We start from the raw sequence: 16032 nt of genomic DNA, 5'->3' as shown, positions 1-16032 counted from the left end.
AGCACCCTTTAAATAGGAAACCAGCCTTTTTCTTTATTCTCTCCCCCTCTCATTCGCTTCCTTTGCACGCACATGCTAGCCTTTTGAGCCCATTCACGCCACAGGAACTCTTCACCACATTCAGTGGCATCTCCGTTTATGCAGTCTAACTCAGCCCGGTACATTAGCTTTACTACAGGTCTCTTCGATTTGGCAGCACCAGCTGCACCAGTTCAAAGTGTGCACCACCGTCGTCCTCGTTTTCCGGTGCCGCGCGCGCCCTGTGCACTTTTTTCCTCGTTTTGTCAAGGTGCAGGCCTGGTTCTGCACTGGTTCTCGGCCGCTGTGCACCAGCTTTAGGAGAGGTGTCAAAGAAGTTCAATATGGCGTGCTACATACCGCCCAACCCCGAGCAGACGACGCTGAAGCTCGTTCTCCAAGGTGTCGAGAAGGAAGTTCGTTTGGTTCGCAACCAGGATGGTTCAGCCATGGAGAACTTGGATGGTTATGTATACCAGGCATCAGGTAAGTGAAGCTAGCTGCATGCTGGCGATAAACACGTGGTTAGCTGTCAGAAGGGGTCGTTTTGCACGTGTAGCAGTAGACGTGTAGACTACGATTGTCGCTTGTTTCAGGTGCGTCTTGTCATTCTGGAATGTCATGGTGTGCTGCTTAGACACTTCAAATGTTTGTCTTTGCAGACGGGCAATGTGTCACGCGGCAGTTCGCGGCCAGCGATGAAGACTTTCCCCCTCCAGCGCAGCCTCCGACGCAGCCTCCGACACCAGTTTCCGCCACCGAAAATGACGATGGGCGCCCGCTAGCCCCTCTTTGTCAAGCAGCGTCCGCTGAAGACGCAGAACTATGGGGTAGCCAAAAAACCAAGTTCTTCCTCTCCAAATACTCGGAAATGAAGGACTTGGTTGGAAAAACTAGAGCCCTCAGGTATGATATCCTTCATGTTCAAAATAACAGTTTGTGGAAGAGAGAAATGTACAATGGCACTGGGCATAATTTCTCGGATTTCTAGTCTCAATGTTGCTGCAATGTTCTCCAGGTTACCCCGCGGCGTATGCCTTGCAGCTTAGTACACGACTTTTCATCCCTTGCAGTGTGTGGCAGCCGAAATGCAAATATTCTTATTATAGAATACCTTAGCAGCGAACTTGTAGTACAAAAATACTAAAGAAACACTGTGCAGCCCTTGCATGCAGGACATGGCAAGAGCTACTGTGAAAAAGTTGAATTACGTGTTTTGCTCTAAACTATGCTCTCTTTTTGTGTTTAGAACGCGAAAGCTTTTGTGGCTGAAGCTTGCAGAACTTGTAAACAAGGAGTTCAGCTGCAACCTGACTGCCACTCAAGTCCAAAATAGATGGAAATCGCTGGACCGGGCATATAAACGGTCAAAAAAGGAGAACAGTTCATCTGGGCACCATCGTGTCAGCTGTGAATACGAGCAGTAAGTTGCAATTGTTTCTTGGCCTGTTCAGTGGCTTAATCATTTGTGCATCACACAGAGAGCTGGCTGACATACTTGGGAAGCAGCACAGCGTGAACCCCACATTGCTGTTGGAGCCTGGGGCAACAATACTCCCAAGTGGAAACCCAGGTTGAGGAAGACTTATACCCCTGCTACACGGGCGTTTCGAATGCCTTCCAACCGAATGTCATTCGACTCGACTGCCAAACGTGCGCTGCTACACGACGTTTTTGAACGGCATTCGGTTGGGATGACATTCGAGTCGACGGAGCTACGCGGAGACATTCCAGATTTTGGAATGCCTTCGAGCCCGAACCGACCAATAGCCGTCGCCGCTGCCGTCGCTTCGCCCCGCCCACAGCCGAGCGACTGCTTTCGGCTCTGTGGCTGTTCATTTCGATACCCGCTGCTCGCTTTTTTCTGCTGTTTGTTTAGGAAATAGCTCGTGCTCTGTCTGAGGGAATACTTGAAGATAATATTACACCAACGAACATTAACCGCGTCAGCATGAAATTTTCACAGGAGTGCACCGATGAGGACGACTGTACTCATACTGTTGTTTACATTGCTGCGTACGAACAGCTAGAGCTCTTTTCATGACATAAAACGTAATCTGTGTTTTAGTTCTATTAAACAACCTGTTTTCTTTTTTACCAGTTGTACCCGTGCTTGTTTACGCAGTGCGACAATGTGTCGGAAGCGATGATGCGATCGCACGCCTGAGAAACACTTGACAGCCGGGTTGTTGACATCGCTCTGGACCGGCGCTTCTCGCTTCTTGTCCCGGCTTCCTCCGACGTGACCAGTACTTTATTTCAAACTACTTCATGCAGAAGTATGTTTGGCGACCATTCGCTTTAACTGGAACGGCCTAACTTGTTATTCACAAGCTAGCGACGGCGACGACTGCTGCTGGCCGTAAAGCCCGACTCGGCAGTCTGGGTCACATCGGCGTTCGCCGTTCTTCGTATACGTGCCCTGCGGTGTAAGCAATAGTTGATTTCAGGTCGCTGTTGCCAAAACTACACTCGGTGACCATTTGCATTCGCCAAAGCTTGTGATTCGCTCTTCACAACCACCGCAATCACAGATCCAACCCGGCGGACTCGCTAGGCCTAGTCGTCGCGGAAGGGAAGGGAGCCGTCGTCGACTGAAATTAATTTGGCAAGCGCTTATCGCTGGTGAGTGTTCAGGTGTGCACATGTGAAATGTAGCCGTTCGTATCGCTCATTTAGAAGCGCGAACATATTCACACGGCCGCCTCATCATCGTGCTTTCGCTCAGCCGCCGACAAGGCTGACCGTCCGCCGATCGGATTCGTCGGTGTCGTTGGCCTGACAAATCTGTCCCATTACAATGATATTATAGTAAACTACATATTTCACTATAATGACATACTGCTGTTGAGCGTGATATATAGTGTCGTTGTCGGACTAGTGTGACCGCCGCCGTCGTCGTCGTTCTACACTGAAAACGAGCTGAGGATTTCGAATGCGTTTGGAAAGTGTCGTGTAGCACCGCGGGAGTCCGTCGAGTCCGAATGTCATTCCAATTCTCGAATGTCATTCGACTCGGATGTCATTCGAACGTTGCCGTGTAGCACAGGTATTACATATAGTTTTTTCAAAACCCTGGAAGTGTTATGGCATCTGTTTGTGTACATTTTAAACAGGGGAAGCACGACAGATGAATTGCCTGAGCACCTTCCAGCACCAACCGAGGTTGACAGAGCACCAAAGAGGAAGCGCAACAGCTGCTCTAAGCTTGCTCCCCTCCTAGAAGCCTTAGAAAAAATTGGGGAGGCAAGAAAAAAACAAGAGCAGGCGAGAGCTGAGCAGTTTGAAGCTCGAAAGAGGTGGGAAGATGCCAAGGCCAAGCGGCATGAAGAACGAATGGCTCGGTTTGGCCACCTAGCTGATTTATTGGCTAAGCAACAAGGTCAACAATAAAGTTTCTACAACAGCACTGCACGCTCAACTTTCATTTCGAAAACATTGCTCATATATGGGGCAATCTTCAAAATTTCAATCTTCAAAATATGGGGCAATATTCAAAATATGGGGCAATATATTATGAAAAACACGTATGATGACCCGCCACTGAGCTTAAGATATCTAGCACTGCAATTTGGCAATGCGCTCTCTGAGAGAGCGGCTGTAGTCAGGCAGGCTGTAGTCAAAGTCCCCCTTCAGAGTCGTCGTTGCCCACATCTTCTTCCTGTGGGAATGACGTCGTCTCCAGGAGGAAGTCCCTCTCGTCGTTGCATAAGTTGTGCAGCACACATGCGGCCATGACAACATAGTAGCTCTGCGCAACACTTTTGGCATCCACATGATACAACCTCCTGAATCGCTGCTTCAGCATCCCAAAAGTGTTTACGATTGACACTCTTTGTTGACTGTGTCGCCTATTAAAGTTTCTTTTCCATGATGGAAAAGAGCCCTCATTATCCCTGAACGGTGTCATTAACCAAGGCATCAAGGGGTACGCACTGTCCCCGAGAATGTGGCTTTCACGTGCGAAAAACGGGCTTTCCCTTAATACGCGGGCGTCGTGCACTGATCCCGGAAAGCCGATGAACACATTCAGGAACTTGTTCCTGTCGTCACATATTCCCTGTAGGATGATGGATGGCCACTTCTTGCGGTTGAAGTACGACTGCGCAGATTCGCTGGGGGTTAGGATCTGGATGCGCGACCCGACTATGCAGTCGATGGCGTTCTTTGGGCCCTTGCCACCGCTCTTGGCGAGGAAACCGGCCTTGATGCGGTTCATCTACGCACTACTTTGCCAGCATATAACTTCACCGCTAATAGCGTGCAAGAAGTGGATGACCCGTGTCACTCAAGCCTGTACGGATGACTCGGCAACATCGAACTTGTCGCCTATCGCATACATTGACATCTGTGACCCGATGTATACCAATGCAACGAGGCACGTTTTTTCGGCAGATATTTGTTTACGACTTTGCACTGCGCTTGGATAGAAGGCCGAAACCCTGAATTTACCACTGATCCTGTCAAAAGTCTCCCTGGATAGCCTGAAGAGCCTTTTAAACTCGTACTCGTGGTACCTGTTGATAACGTCCTCGTAGCCAGGCACACGAGTGGCATCTTGCCGCACCAACGCGCACGCAACCAAAATGCACACTTCGTCAAACTCATCGTCGCAGTAGTCGTTGGAGTCGTCATGAAAGTCACTGTAGTCATCGTCGTCGCTTTCAGCGTCGAGCAGCTCCAAGGCGGCTTCAAAAAGGGCCATTACGGTGGTGCTACGGCAAGCGATACGGACGAATCGACGGTGCACTGCACGCACCCTGACCGAGCTATAAGCGTCTGCTAGGCTACACTTGTGTCCTCGTTTTGGCAGCACTGGTGTTGCTGGTGTCGCCGCTGCACTTGAACTGGCGCTGCACGTTGGCGGCACCGCTGCGGCACTTATCAGAACTGGTGCAGCCAGTGCAAGCCAAATCGAAGATACCTTACATTTAAAACACATAGGGCATTAGCGGCCTGTCCGCTTTTAAAGCCCATTTAATTCTCATCATCATGCTACCGCTCACCTTTGCTTCGATGTTAGAAGACTACGCTCTATGTTATCCAAAACACTTTTCACTGCAGAAAATTCCGTTGAAGTAGTGTACGATAGAACGTACGACGCATATTTGAATCCATTTAAACGCCGCCGTATAGTGCAAATCAAATTAGGCCGCACTGAGTTTCTCGCGCCTCAACTTCGTCGAAGGCGAAAGCCTTGTCCATGCAGGCGTAGCGCCTGATTTTTTTTTTTTTTTCGCTGTGCTAGCCGTGTTGGGGAGGGGGAGGGGAGCGTTGAGCGTTAACGCACCGAAGCGATGCGATGCGAGCCAGAGTTGCGCTATAGAGGAGCACTTATATGAGGCGAGGAGGTGCCAGGACGTCCACCCGACGGCGCGGATAACCTTCCCCGAAATCCCGGCCCTTCAGCGGCCGAGCGACACCGGTGGCAGCGCGACTACGACGACGCCGTCGCAAGTCGACGACATGGCAACGCGCCTCTGTAGAGCCGCAAAACTCGTCGTAAGTTGGCCCCAACGTGCGCAGACAGGGCGACCACATTTTACGGGTGCGGCCCGGTTCCAGGAGCATGACAGAACCCGGCTCATTTGTAACTCAAAACGCACTCGGCGCCCGGAAGAAAAAGCGGTCTCAGTTGCTATGGCGTCCTTCCCCCTGCCCCTGCGAAGTATCGTCGCGCGAAATTTACAGGCCTCGGGCCAAGGAAGGAGATGGCGCAGAGCATTCGAAGCTCGCACGAGCTCAACGGTGGGAAAGGAGAGATCGAGAGAGGCTACAGGGGAGGAAGTAAAGGAGAACAGATGCATGGCAGCGAACGTGGTGGAAGAAACACATGTCCGCCTTAAGCTGCTCGTATATATTCATTCGTCATATAAAAATGAGGAGGGCCAACCTCCCTTCTCCTTCCCTCCCACTCCCAAACCCTGTGCCCACGAAGGAAGCGAGGGCCGGGCCTTATAAATAAGACAGGCCGCGGGATTTTTCTTGACCGTTCCGCCATTCTGTACGGTCGTTTCACAGTGGCTTGCCTAGGTTACGCCCGCACGCGCCGTGCTTCTCACCCAGCGCAAGTCGGTTTATCGGCCATAAATATAAAATCTACAGCATATATATATATATATATATATATATATATATATATATATATATATATATATATATATACGTGTGTGTGAGAGAGAGAAAGAGAGAGGGCGGTGCAGGGTGAGCCCTCCACGGCTGCCGCTAAATTGCAGACAAAAGACGACAACTCTCGCGTCTCAGGCCGTCGTTTCTCCTATACGGCTCCATCAGTGGGGCCCCACGGCACACGCATCGCGTGCGAGCAGTGGATGGGAGGCCTTTAAGCCTCCGGACACGCGGCTCAGTCTTTTTCGGCTACGTCCCGTCCTCACCGCTTTGTTCCACGGCCGCTTCATCGCGAGGGTGTCTCGAGTGAGCCGCCTAGCTGTTTCATGAGCCGTGCGCGTATTTATCTACGCGGAAGGGCGTCCTGAGATTCTCCCTCCTCCAAAGGCTCTCTAGTGGGCCACCAACTGCGCGTCTCCGGACGCGGCTTGCGCGAGGGCGGCCGTAAAGTTCCTTTGCCTCAGTGACCAGGCGAGATCTCACGGTTGCCCCGAAACAGCGCGCACGAAAAGCCCACGCACTGTCCGCGCCCGCACCGTGGTCCATGACAGCGTCCGGAAAGCACTTCCTTATTTTATTTTCCTCAGTATCCTTATACTTGCAGTTTAGATGAGGCCGACGGCATCAGTGGGGCCTATGAGTTCGATGTATTCCTCCCTGATGAGAAGGAGGAAACAAGCGACTTCAGCTGCCTCCCCGCGAAATGGCATGAAGCTGATGCTCGTAGCAGGCGGCGGAAGCTGACCCCGCCAGCATCGGCCGACGCGTAGATTTGCGGAGGGTCCTGCTAAGTTTCGAATCATTTAATCGAACGGCCAGCACCTGAAGCGGAGAGTAGATACTCGGGTAGCTCGAACGAGTGAAAAGTTGGGCTCAGTTATGAATTCTTACGGGCAGTGCATACGCCAATGGGAGTCGTAGTCATGAGGCAGAAACTGCGCAGAAGAATGCAGATTGGGTAGTTTAGTGCAAACAGATATGCGCTCGAAACAGCGAGTAGATGCAGATACGAATGGAGAGGCAGACACAGGAATTCAGTTGCGAGTTCTGCGCTCCACCTATGCTGCGCTTATTTTTGGCGAATTGACTCTCCGTGCTGTTCAGCAGATATGCAAAGAAGTTGTTGCGCAAATACAGACCACTCATCTTTGACCCCAAAGATGTTTTTCATATCCACACCACATAATCCGACGGTATCCCTCTTTCAGGAGTGAGAGCACTACTGAAAAGTCCTGTATGCAATGAAACCGCTTTTTACCGGAACAACGAGGTTATATTCTTGTCCGGCTGGCGGCTGATACCGGGCCCAAAAGGAAATGGACGGGTTCTGTTTAGCGCTCATAGAGGGGAGATCGGCCCTGTTCTGAGCTTAAACAGATTGAAACAGGTCCGCGTTAGCGCGCGTACAATAGAGATCAGGCCTGTTCGAAGTTTATTGAAGATGATTTGAGGATATAAGGAGATAGAGGATTTGCGCCAGCCGCTGGGAGACGTCGGATTCTGGGAACAGGTGAGCGGCATAGGAGCCAATCAGATGACTCATATATGGTTGGTCAACTACAGTAGCGAAGAACTGCAAAAGAGCTACTGAAGATCGCAGGGTCATTGAGTGAAAGGAAGAACATGCATGGTGGTAAGCGAACAGAAACAGGAACACCGATTGAAAAGGTTCACTGGCTATAGCGTTGAAAGTCTCAAATGACGCCTTATGCCTCGCAGTTTACGAGTTCGGGGAGGCAGAAGAGGTGGCAGGCGATAAACGTTAAGCAAACGGCTTTAAGGATGCTGGCTAGACGACTTGGCTTGTCTGCATTGTGTGTCGTGATGGCGTAATCCTCGAACATATGCCTTATCAGATGCGTCGTGGAACAGGAATGGTGCTTGTTATGCCAGGGTGCGCGCCGGTGTGTATGCGTTACCGCAATACCGGCCATTTACAGAATGATTTTTTTAGCGTTCACAGATTTTTATTTTAAAAGCTGCGAGAGATACGTCGGTGTGGTCTGTGCTGGTGGACTGTACAGCAAGGGAGACTTATGTACATGACAGAGCTCAATAATTATGACATTAATTAACTAAACTAAACTAATCAACTTTTTTATTTAAGATTTTAAAGGAAAAGTTATACTGCGAAACTGAAGGCCGTCAACATTAAAGGTGAGCCCAGTTTTTTAAGTTTTCTAATTCGGCGATGTATTTCGAAATGCCGAACGTCAAAAACACGTATTGAAACTCGTTGAATTGGCTTTCCCGCATTGGATATTTATAAAATCCGTCGCTGCGCGTGGTATGATGATGATGATGATGATGTCCTCAGGCTTAATGGCACATACCCACGGCGGGGGATTGGCCAGGGTGCATAGCGTGGTATGGACGCCGAAATCAATGTATCTTCTTCTACATCATCAAATACACAAATGGCGTCCGTATCTGACGGATTACAGATGCGAGCGACGTCAGTCTATGATTTTAAAAAGCGTGAAATCCAACTCAACGAGCTCATAAATGGGCCTTTCATGACGTTCGGTGGTTCGAACCACAGCGCCGATTAAGCACATATAAAAACAAGGCTCACCTTCGATGCTGACTTCCTCAAATTTCGCCGGGCAACCCTACAACCCTGCACCCTAAAATCTAAAATAAAAAAGTCCATTGGTTAATTTTAGTTAATTAGTGATCTAATTTTTAGTCTGTCACATACATAAGGTCTACCTTACTGTACAATTTACCTGCTTAGACAGCGCTGACGCATCTCTTAGTTTTGCAACAAAACTCTGTAAACGGTGTTAAAATATCAGGAGGTGTGTTAGAAAAGTAAGGTGACTGGCAACACTGTGCGTAATCCGACAACGCTGCTGTCGCCCCCTTCAAAAGGCAGTTAGGCTGGATCGTGCCCATATCTCAGCACCTTCACCCTGTCGCCTATCAGTGATCTTTTGGCAAGATATGGTATTCCTGTGGTTCCTCAACCCCCTATTCTCCTGATCTCAGTACGTGTGACTTCTTTTTATTCCCGCGGTTCAAAACTCATTTGAAAGCACGTCGCTTCGGTGCTCTATGTAATATCCAGAACAGTGTGACAGATGAGCTGAAACGTATTCCAGCAGAAGCCTGCCAGAACTGCTACGAAGACTAAAAACAACGTCTCCGTCGTTGTGCAACTACAGAATGGAGCTATATTTAAGGGGACAAACTGGATGTGCAAAAAGAGCAAAATTCATGTTTACAAAAAATTAGTTTCATTACTTTTCTCGCATATACGGCGTGACAGCAGGGTGCTGGGATGTGGCGAGTGCGGTGCATTCGAGCGCGAAGAGACAAGATTGCGCTATCTTACGCCCGCGCCAACAGTCGAGGAATAATTAGCTCTGATTCAATCCGGCTGAACCTGGTAAGAAGAGCGAAAGCACTGTTAAAGGGCAACTGCACCACTTTTTGAGAACTCAGCGATATTCAAGGATCCAAATCGATATAGGCTATAGTTAAAGCCCATTTAAAACAGTGACGGTACCAAAGATTGAATTTTAGGCTTCTCCTCGAAGCACTGGAGCAGTGCAGGCAAGTTCAGTGTGACGTCACGAAATGTAAGACTTACAAATTGCCGCTGCCGTCAACCACACCCTGTCGTGCCTCGTTTGATGGTGCGAAACAACTCCCGGCGGGCTTTGCTTTCTGTGGCGTTGGATATTTTTTCCTTCTAAGCAAGCGTTTGTGCGTTGGTACCTTCGATGACGTCATCATGCGCACCCCACTTGGCGCTGTGTGCTGCGGAAAAGCTTGAAGGCCATCGCGATTTTAATCGGTGATTACGTCACCATTTCAAATCCTAGCCCAAAAGGTCTTCGCTTGCTTTACCTGCAGGTTTCACACATTCGACCCCTTTAAGCTCGTCGCATTCTAAAACCTATGCAGTTAAGGTAAGCACACGAAGGTAAGCACACGCCACACGCTTTTATATAGCGAACGGCGCGTCAAGAATTTCCGGCAGTTGCGAGAGTGCCGCCGGCTCCGCAAGCGCAGCTGTGGCGAGGCGCAGCGTGTCACGTGGCATGACGTCAGAGACAAGCCTCCGCTCCTCCTGGTTTGAAGGTCAGATTCCATAGCCACATGACCTTCAGCTTTGTACGGGAGGAGTAGAGCTTTCGCTCTAAGACTGATGAAGTTAATGAGCTTCGAACGGGCGGCAACTATTTCCGAAGGCATGGAAAGCCCGTCAAAGTACAGGCGGAGGCTGACAGCAACGTCGCTGATGCCGCAGACCAGCGAGCTCCAACGTGCAAGTGTATGGCGACGACGGCTTCCGCTTCTCGACGGGAAGGGTGCACTAGCGGTTTTCACCCAACACATTTCGCTGCGAGGCCTGCGCTACCCAGCCTCCTGAAGGTGCGGAGTAGGTTCAGACCGTCCGGAAGGTGGATTCCGCGGAAGGAGGAGGATGTGGCGAGACCGGAGGAATCGCCACCTGGACGATGGCTACCGTGATAGGAGGAGGGTATGGCGATAGCTTAGGAAAGCTTAACCGGAGGGTGGTTACAATAAATGTAGGAAGGTACGGCTTTAATTTAAGAATGCGTAAGAATGGTGGTTACCACGGTAACTATCTGGAGGGTGGTTGCCTTGGAAGGAGGAGGTAGAGTACAGTGAGAACGGAGGAATCTATCTGCGGTCTATCTGCGGCAGCTGTTGCGAAACGCTCCGCCCGATGAAAGGGTCATTGATGGCGCCGTGCGCCCAGAGAGGTGGTCTGAAGATGGAAGCTAATTGAAAAGCAAAATTAGTGGTTGGCTTCCCCCCCAAAAAAACACCTGGTATAAAGACCTGTGGGTTGTTGTTTTGCCAGTACCGTCGTATAGATCTCTGCACTGTAAAGGCCCCGGCCAGACTGTTTTAAAACGCATGAAAAGCATGTGTGTGCCGAATGGGATAACACAGTTTTTCTTTCAAAAAACGCACACACACACAAACACATTATAAGACCTATCCCCAGGAAGAGGGCTTCACTCTACCATGGGTAATGCATTGTTTTATTCGTCGGAAGCCAGAAACTATTGCGCTTGTTTTTTTTGGACTGTTGGGAGGGTATTTGCTCTGGGATATTCTCCAATGGACATTGAAAAAAACACTCCCTAACAAACGGCTATGGAATCAGGTTTCTACGAGTGGAAGATGATGATGGCATGCCACTATGCCACTGAGCCACCGTAGCGGTATTTCACTGAAATACCATTTTTAAGAAAAAGGAAAGAAGAAGCCGTGACTTAGTGGGACTGCTGGGGTGCACTGTTTCACTTGGGCATCCATGAACGTAATGAAACAGTTGTCGATAACGCTGTACGGAACCCCGTTCCTTTTCATGGAGGACAATGGGAGCGTGCCATACGCTACGACAGGTTTATAGCCTTAAGTGTGAATGCCATTTGGAAGACACATGGGGCTGTGCACCACGGCCATGATGTTGTAGGTTCGGTAAGGGCGAATTTCGCTGAGAAAATCTCATATGTTCGGGATGTATTCAAGGCTCAAAAAGAGCCGCCGTTGTGATGCTCTGTCTTAGATGATTTCGTTGCTCTCAAGCGACTTTAACGACGTGGCAAATGCCAAAGTGAGGCTGTTGTTTTAAAGCATGTGTGTAGTATCGTGCTTTTGGGCTCTGGTGCTGAGTCAGTAATAAACAGAAAGAAATGCCGGGGCTTTAGTGCAGTGGTTTGTCTCCTAAAGCTGAACTGCATTTCACTTTTTTCACTCGTTCTTAGATTTTTTGTTTTCTTAAAATGTGTCCTAGTTATTTTAGAACTGTGAACCTTTTGTCTGGCCTCCTTTTCTCTCCCCGCAACCAGGGCCGCCCAGTAATACAGGGACATCATGTGTAACAAAAGGCAATCGTGCATAAAAAACGGTCATCCTGCATAAAACAGGGCACTGTTTCATATAGGTCCATTTATCCAATAATCCGGCTTGCCCAGTTCTATATTGCACACCAGAGTTTTCAATTGGACGTGCACTCTGTGCGGGGACTTTAGCACTATTCCTTATGAACACCTTTCACGAGCCCGCTGGGGTTCCTTTCCTTGTCTCACCATGCCCGATTTGTGCATCCGACATCAGCGTCCCACTTTGTCTCACTCAAACGCGCCACCACTGAGAAAGATAGAGCTGGCGTCGCTAAACCAGGGACTGGGGCCTCAATACCCTTAACTCGATACAACGAGGCACGATTGGCCGGCGCCACGGAGTATCGTACACAGCCTTGTCTCAATTGCTGAGGTGATGGACGCGAACAAGTCACAAGCCACTGTTGTGTGTGCAGAGCACTGAAAATTGTTTCCGGCTTGCGGGCGCCACTTGAAGCTTCAGTAACATTGCCACTTTCAGCGAGGCCGAGTATAATCGCACAGCTGTGTCCACAATTGTGCCAATACTGGATGGAAGGTAAAAAGAAGAGCAGATCACCTGCCTGGGGCGTAGCCGTTGCGACTTTCTTATAGTTTTTTTTTATAGTTCACAATCGTTTACTATAGCAGCCTCGCCCTCGCTATCATGACAGCCGCTGTCTATCATGACAGCCGTACCGCTTTTCTACGCGCGGTCAGACCAGGTCATACAAGAGCAAGGCTCGTGTTCAGGAATCGCTACCGTGCCCACTCAGCAAGCAGGACTTGCTCGCACCCCTCCACGCCCCTCTCTCTCTCAGTTCGAAAAGCGAGCAGGAGCGAGCTTGTTATGCTTGGTGCGCGCCGTCGCAAATCGCTACCATGCAGCATTCCGAGCCGTCCGACGCGGATACATGTTTCCGAGACGCCTCTCGCGATCAGGCCGTACACGGCGGAAACTGCCGCGCGCGACGCCCCCACGGACGCAGGCGCCGGCCGGTTGTTGCCCAACGCGATCTCCTCGGCCCCGCGGCGCGCGCGCGGGAAATAAATGCCCGTGGACGTGGCTCCCCGTGCCAAACGGCAACTGTGCGGGCGCGCTCCATTGTCGCACCTTGTTAGCAGTTTTGTCGACTCGCGCGCTCCGCGCGTTAGTGCGTGTGCGCCCGCTCCCGGGACTCCAGCGGCATCCATAACCTCCGCGCGGCGCACGGTCATCTATAAAGATGCTGCCTCGCCGAGGTTCAAAAGAGGAGAACTCGTTTTTCAAACTGGCGCTCCTGCCGCGCCGCTGTTTGTTGCTTTTTATCGCGGCCGATGAAAAATGATATTCCTACCGTCGTGCCGGGAGATAAATGCGGGTTCGTATAATGCAGCTCCGCACAGAGAACGAGGCTGCCGTGCGCGCGCGATTCTTTTCGCCGGCGAGTTTGTTGGCGCGCGTTTTCTTTCTTTCCTTCTCATTGCCCGCCGCCGCGTTCATAGCGTTAAGCCAGCCGAGTCATGATCGATGGCGGCGCCGTAAAGGACTCTTCTCGGCGACGCCGCCGCCGCCTAGTATACGCCGGGCGCAATATGATTTTTCAAAAAAGCGCCGTTTCTTCTTTCGCCGTTCCGGGCTTCTGCTGCCTGCCAGGCGGCGTCGACTAATGCTCGACGTCACTCAAAACACAGGGTCCGAATATCTCTCTGACATCTCGGCGCTGCCCTGTCACAAAAAGTTGCCGCCGATGTCGGCGTATATATCCTGTCATCCATAACGCGCGCGCTCTCTTCTTCCCCTCCTCTTCGCCAGGCGTCTTTGTTCGTCGCACCGGGCTCCGCTCGGCGCATTGTTCCGCGCGTCCGGCAGCCTCGACAACAGTGCCCGACGTGCGAGGCCCGCTGACAGGCGGCCCGTCCGCCGCCGCACTTGACTCGCGAGATTTGTGTCGCTCGCCGCTGATGTGCGACCGCGACAAAACTCGGCCGCCCGCCCAAGGAGCGCCGCTCTCTGACGCCGCCGCAACATTGACGCCCTTACGGCGGTAACAGAGCGCGCAGGTGCTTACTCGGCGAGGTGCTTGTTTCTGGTACTTTCGCACGCACTCGACGACGTACGGGCGTTTCATTTAAGGCGTCATCACCGTCGATGTAGCCCGCAGGTCGCCAACAAGAGAAACGACCACCCGCCAAGTTGTCACAACAAAGTATGATGGAGGCGTTTTCGTCTTGCGCTCGAAATGCGCGCCTCTCAGCTGCCTTCCCAGGCCGGGCATCTGCGCAGCTGCGCTCCCTAATTGCCTTCGGCTTCGAAATGAATACGGGCATTCCCAGGAACCACCTGTACAGGTGCGCTTTTACGACCCCCTCGCCGTTGCCCGCCCATGTGGCACAGATTTCCTCAAGCTCTTCTGGAGTATCTCAGCTATACTTTGTGCCTATGCACGCGTTCAGTCTCGCGGCCGCAGTACTTACAACCATGTGAAATTTCGTTGCAGCGCTGTCTCCCCGACGCGAGATGACTACAGCGTGCGGAAGACGCAATTAAAAACAGTTACTGAAAAGGTTGCTGCTAGACAGTTCTCTCTTTTTGCCTCCTATCTGCTCAGCAATATACGACGCCATATATCACGATGATGTGCGCCGTATATGAGGAGCTTTTCCAGGCCTCACCCCAGCGATTTGTTACGTGTCAGACTTTAGATTTGTCTGTCACAAACCCACCAATCCTCCCGGACGCCACGAAAGCCGTGTGAGCTCAAACTTACTTGCGCGGCAGCGTTGGGACAGCATCCACAGTTTAGATTTGCCTTAAGCTGACGCCAGACTGAATAACATGACCAGAAATGGGAACAACTCAGCGGCGATAAATCACCGCTAGCTGTTTCTTCGTTTGAAGGTATGCTGACTGATTGGGCCAATATGTACATAAACTGGTCAAAATAAAAACCATAACCATGCTCTTTTCTTGTTGTGCGGGTCTTTCTTCATGTTGTCTCCACCGTCCGTACTCAAACCAGCGGTATTTCAGCCTTTTGTTCTCGAGATTTGAAGTTGCGCTAATCAGTCTTCTGAGCGATCATTCTCTGCTCGCAGGCTCCGCCAAGCGAATCCTTTGACATATTTATTTTTCTTCAAAACGTGACGGTGGCTGTATCGCATAGCTGTAGCTGCTCCTTGGCGGCATGCCGCCGTAGCGTGTGATTAAAGCGGGGCTCAAGCGCTCAGCTTGTTCCGCATATCTTTAACAGTGACTGTCCCAAAGAAAGGGTGACGGTCAACGCTTTCCTCCCTCCCTTTGCAAGCGATGGTCGCTCGTTCCGCTCCTTTGTGTGAATTTCCTCTACTTGCATACGGTTTATGGTTTAACGTCTCAAAGCGACTCAGGCTGCGAGGGACACCGTAGGGAAGGGCTCCGGAAATTTTGACCATCTGGGGTTCCTTAACGTCCACTGACATCGCACAGTACGCGGGCCTCTAGAATTTCGCCTCCACAGAAATTCGACCGCCGCGGCCGAGATCGAACCCGCGTTTTTCGGGTCAGCAGCCGAGCGCCATAACAACTGAGCCACCGCGGCGGCTGTTCTTGCATATGAGGAACACATGTTTAGGCGTTCACTGTCATGCACCAAGTTTAAGAACGCGGAGGATTTGTTCTCTCGTTCAAGGTTGTATGACAGCTATAAAACTGTTATGATATGTCATTTTAGGACCAGCGAGAGGCGCAAGAACCTGCCACACTTTGTCAGTAGCAAAATATAGATGTTCTCGATGCAGAAAAGCAAGAACTCGCCATCTTGAGCTAAACAGAAAATAAAAGGAAATAGAACACTGATGTTTCAGTTCCCGTAAACGTTTGCCTTCTTTCGTTTTACTACCTTGCATTACCATCGCAATGATGAGAGTTTAATAAGCGTTTACTTATTTTCTTCTAAGCTTTCCTTCAAGTCCTCTGAATCTTTAACTTTTTTTTTTTTCTGAGGCTTCTTAAGGTTGAATCAGCGTTTCGCTGTCCTGTTGAGGCGTATTTGAT

The 16032-nt window shown here is 50.5% G+C and overlaps 1 protein-coding gene across 1 annotated transcript; it reads left to right on the top strand.

The window, feature by feature from the left end:
* The first annotated feature begins 362 nt into the window (after positions 1-362).
* Positions 363-3411, top strand: LOC149352945 (uncharacterized). Its single transcript, XM_089575739.1, has 5 exons — positions 363-504; positions 681-924; positions 1268-1441; positions 1500-1591; positions 3134-3411. Exons 1-5 carry the CDS (start codon positions 363-365, stop codon positions 3409-3411), a joined length of 930 nt encoding a protein of 309 aa, XP_089431865.1.
* The last annotated feature ends 12621 nt before the right edge of the window (positions 3412-16032 follow it).

The sequence above is a fragment of the Amblyomma mixtum genome, chromosome 3 (genome assembly GCF_055824585.1).
Source record: "Amblyomma mixtum isolate Tamu chromosome 3, ASM5582458v1, whole genome shotgun sequence".
In the NCBI taxonomy this organism is placed as follows: Eukaryota; Metazoa; Arthropoda; class Arachnida; order Ixodida; family Ixodidae; genus Amblyomma; species Amblyomma mixtum.
This window is presented reverse-complemented; position numbering and strand designations above follow the sequence as displayed.

Bases quoted from the DNA above. Each gene is read 5' to 3' on its own strand.
- LOC149352945 (XM_089575739.1), top strand. From the start codon at position 363: ATGGCGTGCTACATACCGCCCAACCCCGAGCAGACGACGCTGAAGCTC. The intron at 1,442-1,499 runs GTAAGTTGCAAT...TGCATCACACAG, and splicing joins GTCAGCTGTGAATACGAGCA to AGAGCTGGCTGACATACTTG. The intron at 1,592-3,133 runs GTTGAGGAAGAC...ACATTTTAAACA, and splicing joins ACTCCCAAGTGGAAACCCAG to GGGGAAGCACGACAGATGAA.